Genomic DNA, 13,482 nt, shown 5'->3' with positions numbered 1-13,482 from the left:
CTTGCTGTGTTCTTCCAGCCTCCTGCCTGTCCACCTTGATATCCAGCATCTGCAATTTTCTTTCTCTCAAGATGCACTTACCGGCCTACAATTTCCTAGTATGTGCTTGAATGATTGATAAGATCCTCACAGTGCAAAAAGAGACTGTTCAGCCCATTGAGTCTGTATTAACCCTCTGAAGAGCATCCCAGTCAGATTCAGCCTCCCCCATTCTATCTAAATAACTCCACATTTCCCATGGCCAATCCACATAGCCTGCACAATTCAGCATGGCCAATCCACCTCACCTCCATGCCTTTGGACTGTGGAAGAAAACCCATGCAGACACAGGGAGAATGTGCAAACTCTGTACAGACGATTGCCTAAGGTTGGAATTGAACCCAGGTCCCTGGCACTGTGAGGCAGCAGTGCTAACCACTGAGCCACTGTGCCATTCAGCTGTTATCTAACAGCTCAGTGTTAGCCCAGACACTGGTATTCCCATGACTATGACATTTATACATTAGACAGTGAGCTGCAGTAATTCTATGTTGGATTCTTCCACACTGCAGCAGCCGCGTCTATTCTTTCTATGTTGTGAAGGATAACCCAAGCCCACTGCATCTTGTCAGATACCCTGCTGGGGGCAAACTCTCACCCTCTGCCCCTGCTATTTGTCTTTCATTATGACACAGAGCAGAGGCAAATCCAACTTCTCAGTCCAATCTGTGAACATTGGGAAGTTATGGACCCATAAACATTTCAGTTGCACCCAGACTGAGCACTTTGGTTCAGTTTAATGGAAGCACCGATAAATGTGTTTTTTTAAAAAAATAAAGGTCTTGAAAGGCTATCAAACTCTAGAATTCTTCATACATCTGGTATCAGGTGAGTTCGGCTGTGCTTTGTCCAATGTGTGTAGACCTACGCAGTGCATGAGAAAAAATATGAACTTTTGGATTCTTTTGTTGTTTGGGTGGAACTCTGTGAAGATGAAAGCACAGGTTTGGGTGGACATACCTCGAAGGGAGCACAGTCGAGGAGATTTGTCTGCACAGATTAAAACTGTCGTAATTCAGTTACAGGTGAATTTCATTGTAAAAGTAGGCACTTTGCTGATGCCCAGTGTTACAAACACGGTATTTATAAGAATGTCATATTTTAGGTTTGTGTCTTTAATTTAGGGTTGGACAGAGGAATGCAGCCTTCCCTGAATTCTGCCTGACAACAAGTCAGAGTGATTTGGATTTTAAAGATTAAGGGGAGGGGAGGGAGGTGGACAATGTACTCTGTTTTACTGGCAAGAAGCTACAAGATATTATGCACACTTGTAAAAAAATGACCAGGACTTAGAAATGCCACTTTTGTAAATGATTACACCTTATGTTATCTGTTTAATTCTAGAAGAATGGAGTTTGGGTGGTATTATTAAAGGATGATTAACATTTCTACCTGGATACAAGATCCATGCAATTCATGCCACCATGGAGATGAGTTTTGAGAGTTCACAGGAAGAAAATATAGGATCAGGTTACGATTTTCCTTAAATATCATTGAATCTCACAGATACAGGCAGTCTGCAAGAAACGGACAGAAGTAACGAGAGAGAGAGAGAGGTAGAGGGAGAGAGAGGTAGCAGAAAAGAGATAGCAGGGAAAGATAGAGGCAGCTTAAGCAGGGAAAATGCTGGTCTTGTAGATCGACAAGTAAAATCTGTGTGGGAGACACAGAGCTCAGAAGTGTAAGTATTTGTGAGGTTTTGAACAAGTCTGAAATTCTCACCTAAATTTGGGTACAGGAAGAGATCTCTGTGAGAGTTAGTTGAGGAATTAGCTGGTTGGTGAATAACAAAGCAAGCCCCCAGAAACCCTCATTCTGGAGAATGAAATGTTCACTTCAGAAAAATACAGCCTTGGAGTGAGATATTCCGTTGTTTTAACAGTGGAACGTTGGTTTCGGTTGCCCTATTGCAGTAATAGTCTTAAAACTTGGAATCTTGACATGCGATCCTTCTAGGAGAAAGTGAGGACTGCAGATGCTGGAGATCAGAGTCAAAAGTGTGGTGCTGGAAAAGCACAGCAGGTCAGGCAGCATCCGAGGAGCAGGAGAGTCGACGTTTTGTGCATAAGCCCTTCATCAGGAGCTGACATTTATATTGGTGCTTCCCCAGAGCTGGCATTTCTAAGTCTTGGTCATTTTTTCACAAGTGTGCATAATATCCTGTAGCTTCCTGCCAGCAAAACAATCTACATTGTCCTCCTCCCTCCCCTCCCCTTAATCTTTAACAGCCAAATCACTCCGACTTGTCAGGCAGAATTCAGGGAAGGCCACATTCCTCGTTCCATTCCTCTGTCCAACCCTAAATTAAAGACACAAACCTAAAATATAACATTCCTATGGACCTGCTGTTTATGACTGTGTTCAGGATGAAGGGCTTTTGCCTGAAACGTTGATTCTCCTGCTCCTCGGATGCTGCCTGACCTGCTGTGCTTTCCCAGCACCACACTCTTTGACAGGTAATACTTTGAGTCAGCTATTGGAAATACGGATTTCTTTCTAAAATGTATCGTTGCCCACGGGGATCATAGCAATAGAGACAAACCCCCATTGAGAGACTGTCAGTTCCATTCTTTCCAATGGCTATCTGTCCAACCCCAGCGACCTCCCTCAGAATTGGACGGAATTCAACATCACGGAAGCTTTACTCTGCCACCCCATTTGGCATGATGGGAGGGGGTTAATACTTGCATTAGCAGCGACATTGTACTCACCACCCGAGCCTGAGCTCCTGGGGTCCCTTCCACAGTGAACTTGTCAACCCTCTTCTGCCGCATGTGGAACATCTTGGAGCCTTTGTTGGCAAGTAGTGCGAGCTCTTCCATCATCACATCCTGAGGAACACTGACCTTCTTCCCCAGATCCAGGTGAGGCACCTCTTCATGTCGGGGGGAGAGGGTAGCGGGGGGTGGGAAATAAAACAAAACACCAGACAATGTACAGGGACAGAGTCAATGCATGTGAGGCTGGAAGGGCACAGCGGGTCAGGCAGGAGGTGGGAGAGGGAGTCAACGTTTCGGGCCGAAAGCCTTCCTCAGGACTGGGGCGGGGGTGGGAGCCCAGAAGTAAATAGAGGAAGTCGGGATTGGGCAAGGGTAGGTGGGATGGAGATAGGTGGATGCAGGTAGGGGGTTATTGTGATTGGTCAGTGGGAAGGGTGGAGTGGTTAGATGAGTGGGAAGATGGACAGGTTAGGGCAGGTCAGGGAGGTGAGGGGGAGGAGACATGGGAGAAGACTGGGGGACGAGGACTTTGAAGCCAATGAAGTCAATATTGAGGCCATTGGGCTGTAAGCTCCCCAGGTGAAATATCGGGTGGTGTTCCTCCAGTTTGTGTTTGGCCTCACTCTGACAGTGGAGGAGGCCAAGGATGGACATGTCGCTGGGAAAGTGGGAAGAGGGATTAAAGTGGCTGGCTACTGGAAGGTGGTGGTGGTACAGGGACACTGAGGAATAAATGGTTTAGAGGAACAGGTTTTGTCTTTAACAAATCCTGCATAATTTTACAGCTCCACATCCCTGCTCACCCCCTATTTATGTTTTCACACAACAATATCTGACCCTTTTTCCCAATGCGTCTTTCTGACTTTGCGCCAATATCCATTTGTTGTAAAGCATCTTATCTTTTAGAAATGATTTGGGAGAGATTTCAGCCAACTCAATGCACACCCACCTGTTCAGAGTCAACATCAGGCCCATTCATTAGGAGCCCAAATGGAAAATGCTGGGGGAAATTCAGCAAGTCAGCCAGTTCTGATAAAGAGTGATACCAGACTCGAAACTTTAACTCTGCTTTCTCTGTTTACAGCTGCTGCCAGACCTGCTGAGTTTCTCCAGCATTCTCTCTGTTTGATTCAAACTTTCAGCATCCATGGAACTTTGTTTTTATGTGTGTAAGACCCAGTAGAGTCATAGAGATGCATAGCCTGGAAACAGACCCTTCGGACCAACCCGTCCATACCAACCAGATATCCCAACCAAATCTAGTCCCACCTGCCAGCACCCGCCCCGTATCCCTCCAAACCCTTCCTATTCATATATCCATCCGAATGCCTCTTAAATGTTGCAATTGTACCAGCCTCCACCACATCCTCTGGCAGCTCATTCCATACACGTACCACCCTCTGTGTGAAAAAGTTGCCCTCTAGGTCTCTTTTATATCCTTCCCCTCTCACCCTAAACCTATGCCCTCTAGTTCTGGACTCCCCGACCCCAGGGAAAAGACTTTGCCTATTTATCCTATCCATGCCCCTCATAATTTTGTAAACCTCTATAAGGTCACCCCTCAGCCTCCGCCGCTCCAGGGAAAACAGCCCCAGCCTGTTCAGCCTCTCCCTGTAGCTCAAAGCCTCCAAACCTGGCAACATCCTTGTAAATCTTTTCTGAACCCTTTCAGGTTTCACAACATCTTTCCGATAGGAAGGAGACCAGAATTGCACGCAATATTCCAACAGTGGCCTAACCAATGTCCTGTACAGCCGCAACATGACCTCCCAAGTCCTGTACTCAATACTCTGACCAATAAAAGAAAGCATACCAAACGCCTTCTTCACTATCCTATCTACCTGCGACTCCACTTTCAAAGACCTAAGAACCTGCACTCCAAGGTCTCTTTGTTCAGCAACACTCCCTAGGACCTTACCATTAAGTGTATAAGTCCTGTTAAGATTTGCTTTCCCAAAATGCAGCTCCTCACAATAATCTGAATTAAACTCCATCTGCACTTCTCAGCCCATTGGTCCATCTGGTCCAGATCCTGTTGTAATCTGAGGTAACCCTCTTCGCTGTACACTACTCCTCCAATTTTGGTGTCATCTGCAAACTTACCAATTGTACCTCTTATGCTCGCATCCAAATCATTTATGTAAATGACAAAAAGTAGAGGACCCAGCACCGATCCTTGTGTCCCTCCACTGGTCACAGGCCTCCAGTCTGAAAAACAACCCTCACCACCCTCTGTCTTCTTCCTTTGAGCCAGTTCTGTATCCAAATGGCTAGTGCTCCCTGTATTCCATGAGATCTAACCTTGCTAATGAGTCTCCCATGGAGAACCTTGTCCAACGCCTTACTGAAGTCCATATAGATCACATCTACTGGTCTGCCCTCATCAATTTTCTTTGTTACTTCTTCAAAAAAATCAAGTTTGTGAGACATGATTTCCCACGCACAAAGCCATGTTGACTATCCCTAATCAGTCCTTGCCTTTTCAAATATGTTTACATCCTGTCCCTCAGAATTCCCTCCAACAACTTGCCCACCACCGAGGTCAGGCTCACCGGTCTATAGTTCCCTGGCTTGTCTTTACCGCCCTTCTTAAACAGTGGCACCACGTTTGCCAACCTTCAGTCTTCCGGCATCTCACCTGTGACTATCGATGATATAAATATCTCAACAAGGGGCCCAACAATCACTTCTCTAATTTCCCACAGAGTTCTAGGGTACACGTGATCAGGTCCTGGGAATTTATCCACCTTTAACAGTTTCAAGACATCCAGCACTTCCTCCTCTGTAATATGGACATTTTGCAAGATGTCACCATCTATTTCCCTACAGTCTATATCGTCCATATCCTTTACCACAGTAAATACTGATGCAAAATATTCATTTAGTATCTCCTCCATTTTCTGTGGCTCCACACAAAGGCCGACTTGCTGATCTTTGAGGGGCTCTATTCTCTCCCTAGTTACCCTTTTGTCCTTAATATATTTGTAAAAACCCTTTGGATTCTCCTTAATTCTATTTGCCAATGCTATCTCATGTCCCCGTTTTGCCCCCCTGATTTCCCTCTTAAGTATACTCCTACTTTCTTTATACTCTTCTCAGGATTCACTCGATCTATCCTGTCTGTGCCTGACATATGCTTCCTTCTTTTTCTGAACCAACCCTCAATTTCTTTAGTCATCCAGCATTCCCTATACCTACCAGCCTTCCCTTTCACCTGACAGGAATATACTTTCTCTGGATTCTTGTTATCTCATTTCTGAAGGCTTCCCATTTTCCAGCCGTCCCTTTACCTATGAACATCTGCCTCCAATCAGCTTTCGAAAGTTCTTGCCTAATACTGTCAAAATTGGCCTTTCTCCAATTTCGAACTTCAACTTTTAGATCTGGTCTATCCTTTTCCATCACTATTTTAAAACGAATAGAATTATGGTCGCTAGCCCCAAAGTGCTCCCCCACTGACACCTCAGTCACCTGCCCTGCCTTATTTCCCAAGAGTAGGTCAAGTTTTGCACCTTCTCTAGTAGGTACATCCACATACTGAATCAGAAAATTGTCTTGTACACACTTAACAAATTCCTCTCCATCTAAACCTTTAACACTATGGCAGTCCCAGTCGATGTTTGGAAAGTTAAAATCCCCGACCCTATTATTCTTACAGATAGCTGAGATCTCCTTACAAGTTTGTTTCTCAATTTCCCTCTGACTATTGGGGGGGGGGTCTATAATACAATCCCAATAAGGTGCCCATCCCTTTCTTATTTCTCAGTTCCACCCAAATAACTTCCCTGGATGTATTTCCGGGAATATCTTCCCTCAGCACAGCTGCAATGCTATCCCTCATCAAAAATGCCACTCCCCCTCCTCTCTTGCCTCCCTTTCAATCCTTCCTGTAGCATTTGTATCCTGGAACATTAAGCTGCCAATCCTGCCCATCCCTGAGCCATGTTTCTGTAATTGCTATGATATCCCAGTTCCATGTTCCTAACTATGCCCTGAGTTCATCTGCCTTCCCTGTTAGACCCCTTGCATTGAAATAAATGCAGTTTAATTTATTTGTCCTACCTTGTCCCTGCCTGCCCTGATGTTTGATTCACTTCTGTTCTCAACTGTATCAGTCTTAGATTGATCTCTTTCCTCACTATCTCCCTGGGTCCTACCTTACTAGTTTAAATCCTCCCAAGCAACTCTCACAAATTTCCCTGTCAGTATATTAGTCCCCTTCCAATTTAGGTGCAATCCGTCCTATTGTACAGGTCACTTCTACCCCAAAAGAGATTCCAATGATCCAAAAATGTGAATCCTTCTCCCATACACCAGCTCCTCAGCCATGCATTCATCTGCTCTATCCTCCTATTCCTGCCCTCACTAGCTTGTAGCACTGGGAGTAATCCAGATATTACTACCCCCGAGGACCTCCTTTTTAAATTCCTGCCGAACTCTCTGTAATTTCCCTTCAGAATCTCAACCTTTTCCCTTCCTATATCGTTGGTTCCAATGTGGACAATGACTTCCTGCTGGCCCCTCTCCCCCGTGAGAACTTTCTGCACCCTCTCTGAGACATCCTTGATCCTGGCACCAGGGAAACAACACACCATTCTGCCTTTTCTCTGCTGGCCACGGAAACGTCTGTCTGTACCTCTGACCACAGAATCCCTTAACATAATTGATTTCTTGGAAGCCGACGTACCCCTCGTTGCATTAGAGCCAGTCTCAATACCAGAAACATGGCTGTTCGTGCTACGTTCTCCTGAGAATCCATCACCCCCCAAATTTTCCAAAACAGCATACCTGTTTGAAATGGGTATATCCACAAAAGACTCCTGCCCTAGGTGCCAACCTCTCTTACCCTTCCTGGAGTTAACCCATCTGTGTGACTGTATCTGAGAGTTTCCCCCCTTCCTATAACTGCCATCCATCACATACTGTTGCTGTTGCAATTTCCTCATCGCTTCTAACTGTGTCTCCAACCAATCTACTTGATCTGATAAGATTCACATCCAACAGCATTTATGGCAGATATAATCCGCAGTAATCCTTAAACTCTCTTTAAACGCCCACATCTGACAAGAAGTACATATCACTGCAAAGGCCATTTTTGCTCCTTCACAATCTACAGACCCAGAAAATAACACTGTCTTATTCCTCTACAAAACACTGCCCCAGGTTACATTAATAGTTATGCTTATATTTTAAGTTTAATCAAGAGACTTATCTCCAAAAACATATAATCAAGAAAGAATCCACTATACTCACTACTGCAGCCTTTCTCTTGGACAGACTTAAAACAACGATTAACTTATCTGATTCTGTGCTGTGAACTTCGACCAACAGTTCCTCCAAGATTAGTTGTGAATTTCACTAGTTGTTGATTTTCCCAGACGCACTCCGATGTCCAGCAACACATGGATTCAAAAACAGCAAAGGCGGTAACTGTGCAGGTTTTTTCTCTCTCTCTCTCTCTCTCTCCTCAAAAAAAGGAGCAGCTCTTACAGTCAGAAATTTTTCCCGTCCTCCATCTTGGATTACCCAGAATCCAGTAGTTCTAAAGGGTTGCAGTTGGGGGCCTTTGCTTTAACACTAGTTTCTCCTTAGAACCCGTCTTATTGAAGGGGAGGTACACTAACCTCATGTTCCCTCCTCATTTGCCTATTTAGTGCCATGTAACCTGATGTGGCCCATGCTGGTGGCTGGGTGAGTATAGAGCAGTGGATCCAGCAATGTGCCTGGATAGTGTTTGCCCATTTTGTGAGACCAACATCTATCTGCTTGTCACATACTGCAGTCACTCCTCCTTTTGACTCCATTATGGCAACAAAAATTAGAATTATAGAATCCCTACAGTGTGCAAGTCCACACCAATCCTCTGAAGAGTATCCCACTCGGACTGATTCCCCTACATTTACCCCTGACTAATGCATCGAACCTACACATCCATGAACACAATGGGCAATTTAACAAGGCCAATCCACCCTAATCTGCACCTCTTTCGGATTGTGGGAGGAAACCAGAGTAAACCCACACAGACACAAGGAGGACGCGCAAACTCCACACAGACAGTCACCCGAGGCTGGAATCGAACCCGGGTCCCTGGTGCTGTGAGGCAGCAGTGCTAACCACTGAGCCACCGTGCTGCCCCAAACTAGGTTGAACAGCCCCCCATCTGCACCACTGTAACAAAACAAAACCACAAACTGATTGTTAACAGAAGCTTTATAGAAGGGAACGGAAACTTGCTAAACCAAAGGAACATAGTTTAGGGTGATGCTGTACCCCACAGCCCCTTCTCTACTCACTCGTCTCTAATAGCACTCTTCCTTTTATATTGGAACTTTAGACCTGTTTCAGTAACAGTGATAGAGAATGAACCACTGGTATGTCTTTACAGGAAGAAGCATTTCCCTTAACAAGATGTAGTTTATTACATGATACCAAAATGTACAAATTACACAGGGACATAATTATTAAGGCTTTTAGGTACCAAGGTGACACGTCTGATCTGACTGGGATTTTGAGGTAGGCTTCTCAATCATTCACCCAGAGCCCTCTGCCATTGTTAGACTGGGTGGAACCCAAAATACAATTTCTAATATTAACCATTCCTGTTGCAACATCTAACGCAAGTTCCAACTAACTGTGGCCCTGAAAGGGAGCACTGCTCTGAATGAAAGGAGATTTTTGATCCAACGTCCAAAGCTTTCGTACTGCACTGCCCCTGCCTCTGGGCCAGAAGCACAGGGTTCACATCTCTCCTGAGCAGCTGATGGCTTAGGAGGGTGTATCCTAACAGGCTGATTGACAATCTGTGGATCTGATTGTGTCGGGGCGGGAGAGTTTTGTGGTTGGTCAGGTTGGTGAGTTAGCCGCAGTATAATCAGCTTCTCCATGTTAAAAAAAAACCCATGCCCAGGCTCCGGCCTTAATCAGGCACCATCCATGATCGAAGGAGCTATCACTGCAGCCTGATGCAGGGGAAGCTGATAAAGCAGAGCACTGGGGTTGGGCTGGGGGAGAGTACTCTCCAGGGAGTATGTTTTTCTTGTTCATTCACAGGATACAGCTGTTGCTGACTGGAACTGCCAGTGGGCAGTTAAGAATCAACCACATTGCTGTGAGTTTGGAGTCACGTGTAGGCCAGACCAGGTAAGGATAGCAGCCTTTCCTTCCCTAAAGGGCATTAGTGGAGCTAATGGGTTTTCCTCTGACCATCAGGAACAGTTTCATGCTCATCATCGGACTAAAATCCCTGAGTTTTATTGAGTTCAAATTTCTTCAACTGCAATATGAAGGTTTTGGATCCAGGTGCCCTTGGATTTATAGTTTAATAACCCAGTGATAATGTCACTAGACCAGCACCTCCCCAAAGTACATTGGCCAATGTGACTCAATCTCACAAGTGGAAGAAGCCTCGAAATTCAAGACTCAACAAATGGACCGGTTTTCTGCTTCTTCTTTAAGGTACATTCAGCATCCTCAGGGAGACAGAGACAATAACGACACAGTTCTCCAGCTAGTTGCTGTTAGATCCCTTCACTCTTATAGACTTAGAATAAAGATCAATATAATCATAGCATTCCTGCTTTCACATTGTTTTTGTGACAACCCAGTCTACACCCAATTCTACACAGCCATCTCCTCTCCCCTGTTGTGTATTATAGTTGTTTTGTTTCATTTTACATCGTCCAAATTCTGTTCCTTTTGATATATTTTTCTAATCAGCCTGAACAGAGATGTTATTACACACCTCTGCAGCAGCCGGCCTCCCAGTCCAGGGGTAGGGGACATTACCACAAGAGCCTCTTCTGTTCTTTTCTAAACTAAATGTCACAAATGATTCTAATACTTTGCATTAAATCCAAAGCCTCCCAGTTAACCAGCAGCTATGGCTGCCAATCAAAACAAATAAATAAAATAGATCGTAGGAGCTGTCAAGTCGGAACACTGCAGCAGTAGAGCATGGGAAGGGTAAGTGCAGAGGGAGATGTTAATGTTCTTTACAATTATCTAATGTGGGAAGTCAGTGTTGTACAAACATTAGACTTGGCCTGGTTTTCTCTGCAATGTCTATAACTGACAGATGTGTCTCCAGATGTGTATCGCTGCTCCATTGGTATCTCAACAGTCTGGCTGACGTTCCCAATGCCCTTGGTCCTGCCAGTACATGTTGAAATTGCCTTCCAAAACGTGTTCTCAGGTGACAAATGCAGTTACCCACTGCACCCTCCCAGCAGGGCCTCAGCTCGGTACCATTCCAGCCTCCGATTCAGATACTTGTGGGTTCAGCTCCCAATTCAGCGGCTGTCAAGTTTCCAGCCACTTGGAACACCTAAACATTGACTTTCTTTGCATCATCTAGACACCCTCTTGTGACAGGAGTATCTCTAGCAGGTGGTTTGAGCTTATTTAAACTTCAACAGCAAAGTTCCTGGTTAGAGCTACAGTCAGTTCTGCTATAAATTATGTTTCTTCAACGCAAATTGGCTATAATGTGATTGAAGAATTTAGACCATTATTTGTAGAAAGCAAACTTTCCTTACTGTACTGGCTATAATGCAATTCTGGTCCCATTGGTTTAAACTGCTATTATGTGATTTTCTTATAACTCAGAATTGCATGGGGACAGAACTAAAGCGTTATATTAGAATAAGGCTGTACTGGCTACTGAAGGTCCAGGGTACGTCATCTCAGAATAAAGAGCTGGCTATTTATTAGAAGTGGTGTTGAGGTAAAAGATCTGCCATGGATCCAATTGAATGGTGGAACTAACTTGATGGGCTGAATAGCCTCTTCCTTCAGCTGTGTCTGTGACACAGGGTTAACATGAAACATTCCCCACGGGTGGCACATTGGCACAGTGGTTAGCACTGCTGCCTCACAGCGCCAGGGACCCGGGTTCAATTCCCGCCTCAGGCAACTGTCTGTGTGGAGTTTGCACATTCTCCCCGTGTCTGCGTGGGTTTCCTCCAGGTGCTCCGGTTTCCTCCCACAGTCCTACAGGTTAGGTGAATTGGCCATGCTAAACTGTGTTAGGTGTAGGGGAATGGGTCTGGGTGGATTGCTCTTCAGAGGGGCGGTGTGGACTTGTTGGGCCAAAGGGCCTGTTTCCACATTGTAAGTAATCTAATTTCCAACTTCTTATTGTCAGGAAACACCTCAGAGTGAACCATTAACTCCAGGAGATGAGCCTGGAGCAGGTCTTCCCCAACGTAGAAACCTAGAAAAAGAGGAGGCCATTCGGTCCATCCAGCCTGCCTCGCCATTCAATATAATCATGGATGATCATCCATCGCAATCCCTGGTTTTCACTTTCACCCCACACACTTTGATCCCCATAGACACAAGAACCATATCTAACTCCTTCAAGACGTTTATCATCCCAAAAGCTCTGTGGATTGTGGAATCATGAGTCAGGAATTTGGTGTCATGGACTCTGAAGCAGCAGTGGCTGCATGGAAACTGGGCTAAATGCAAAATTTTGTGAAGTCCCATTAAATTCTTGATTTCTGTTCCATTTGTGAGTGTGGTTTATTGGACTACTCTCTGAGGCCCCATTGTAGCCGGTAAACAAACATGGTGAAACGTTCAGGGTTTTTGGACAACTCCTGCATTTTCATAGCCTTCTAATGTCACATCCGGCTTCCTAAGTAACCCAGTCAACAAGCCCTCTGTCCTCACGCTCAAAACCTGAACACACCCTGTTCCTTCCTCACTGATGACCCAGAATCATAGAATTGTTATGGCACACAAGGAGAAACCTCAATCAGATAGAGTCACAGAGTCATACAGCATGGAATCAGACCCTTTGGTCCAACTCATCCACTCTGACCAAATATCCTAAACCAATTTGGGCGGCACGGTGGCACAGTGGTTAGCACTGTTGCCTCACAGCGCCAGGGACCTGGGTTCAATTCCCACCTCAGGCGACTGACTGTGTGGAGTTTGCACGTTCTCCCCGTGTCTGCGTGGGTTTCCTCCGGGTGCTCCGGTTTCCTCCCACAGTCCAAAGATGTGCGGGTCAGGTGAATTGGCCATGCTAAATTGCCCGTGGTGTTAGGTAAGGGGTATATGTAGGGGGTAAATGTGTGGGTGGGTTGCGCTTCGGTGGGTCGGTGTGGACTTGTTGGGCCGAAGGGCCTGTTTCCACACTGTAAGTAATCTAATCTAATCTAATCTAGTCCCATTTACCAGCACTTGACCCATATCCCTCAAAATCCTTTATATTCATATATCCATCCAGATGCTTTTTAAATGTTATAATTGTATTAGCCTCCATCACTTCCTCTGGCAGCTCATTCCACACACGTACCACCCTCTGTGTGAAAACGTTGCCCCTCAAGTCCCTTTTAAATCATTCCCCTCGTACGTTAAACCTATGCCTTCTATTTTTGGACTGCCCAAGGAAAAGACCTTGTCTGTCTCCCCTATCCATGCCCCTCATGATTTTAGAGACTTCTTTGAGGTCACCCTTCAGCCTCTGACACTCCAGGGAAAACAATCCCATCCTATTCAGCCTCTCCCTATAGCTCAAACCCTGTAACCCTGGCAACATCCTTGTAAGTCTTTTCTGAACCCATCTCCACTCGGTTGCAAATTCTTCAATCTATCCTCAAACTGAAGTTCCTCATTCCTGGAACCATTGTTGTAATCGCTTCTGCACTCTCTCCAGTGTGTTCACATCTTTCCTGTAACGTGGGGCCCAGGACTGTTCCCAATCCTCAAGGGTCTT

At 45.3% G+C, this 13,482-nt stretch overlaps 1 protein-coding gene across 1 annotated transcript in view; it reads right to left on the bottom strand.

Annotated features, from left to right (window-relative positions):
• The window catches only part of LOC132823292 (myozenin-2), a 41,058-nt gene that overhangs the window by 10,427 nt on the left and 17,149 nt on the right, over positions 1 to 13,482 (bottom strand). The window contains exon 3 of the mRNA XM_060836949.1: positions 2,751 to 2,914. Coding sequence (XP_060692932.1) covers positions 2,751 to 2,914 — 164 coding nt within the window. The remainder of the gene's footprint in view (positions 1 to 2,750; positions 2,915 to 13,482) is intronic.

This window comes from Hemiscyllium ocellatum, chromosome 16 (assembly GCF_020745735.1).
Source record: "Hemiscyllium ocellatum isolate sHemOce1 chromosome 16, sHemOce1.pat.X.cur, whole genome shotgun sequence".
Taxonomy (NCBI): Eukaryota; Metazoa; Chordata; class Chondrichthyes; order Orectolobiformes; family Hemiscylliidae; genus Hemiscyllium; species Hemiscyllium ocellatum.
This window is presented reverse-complemented; position numbering and strand designations above follow the sequence as displayed.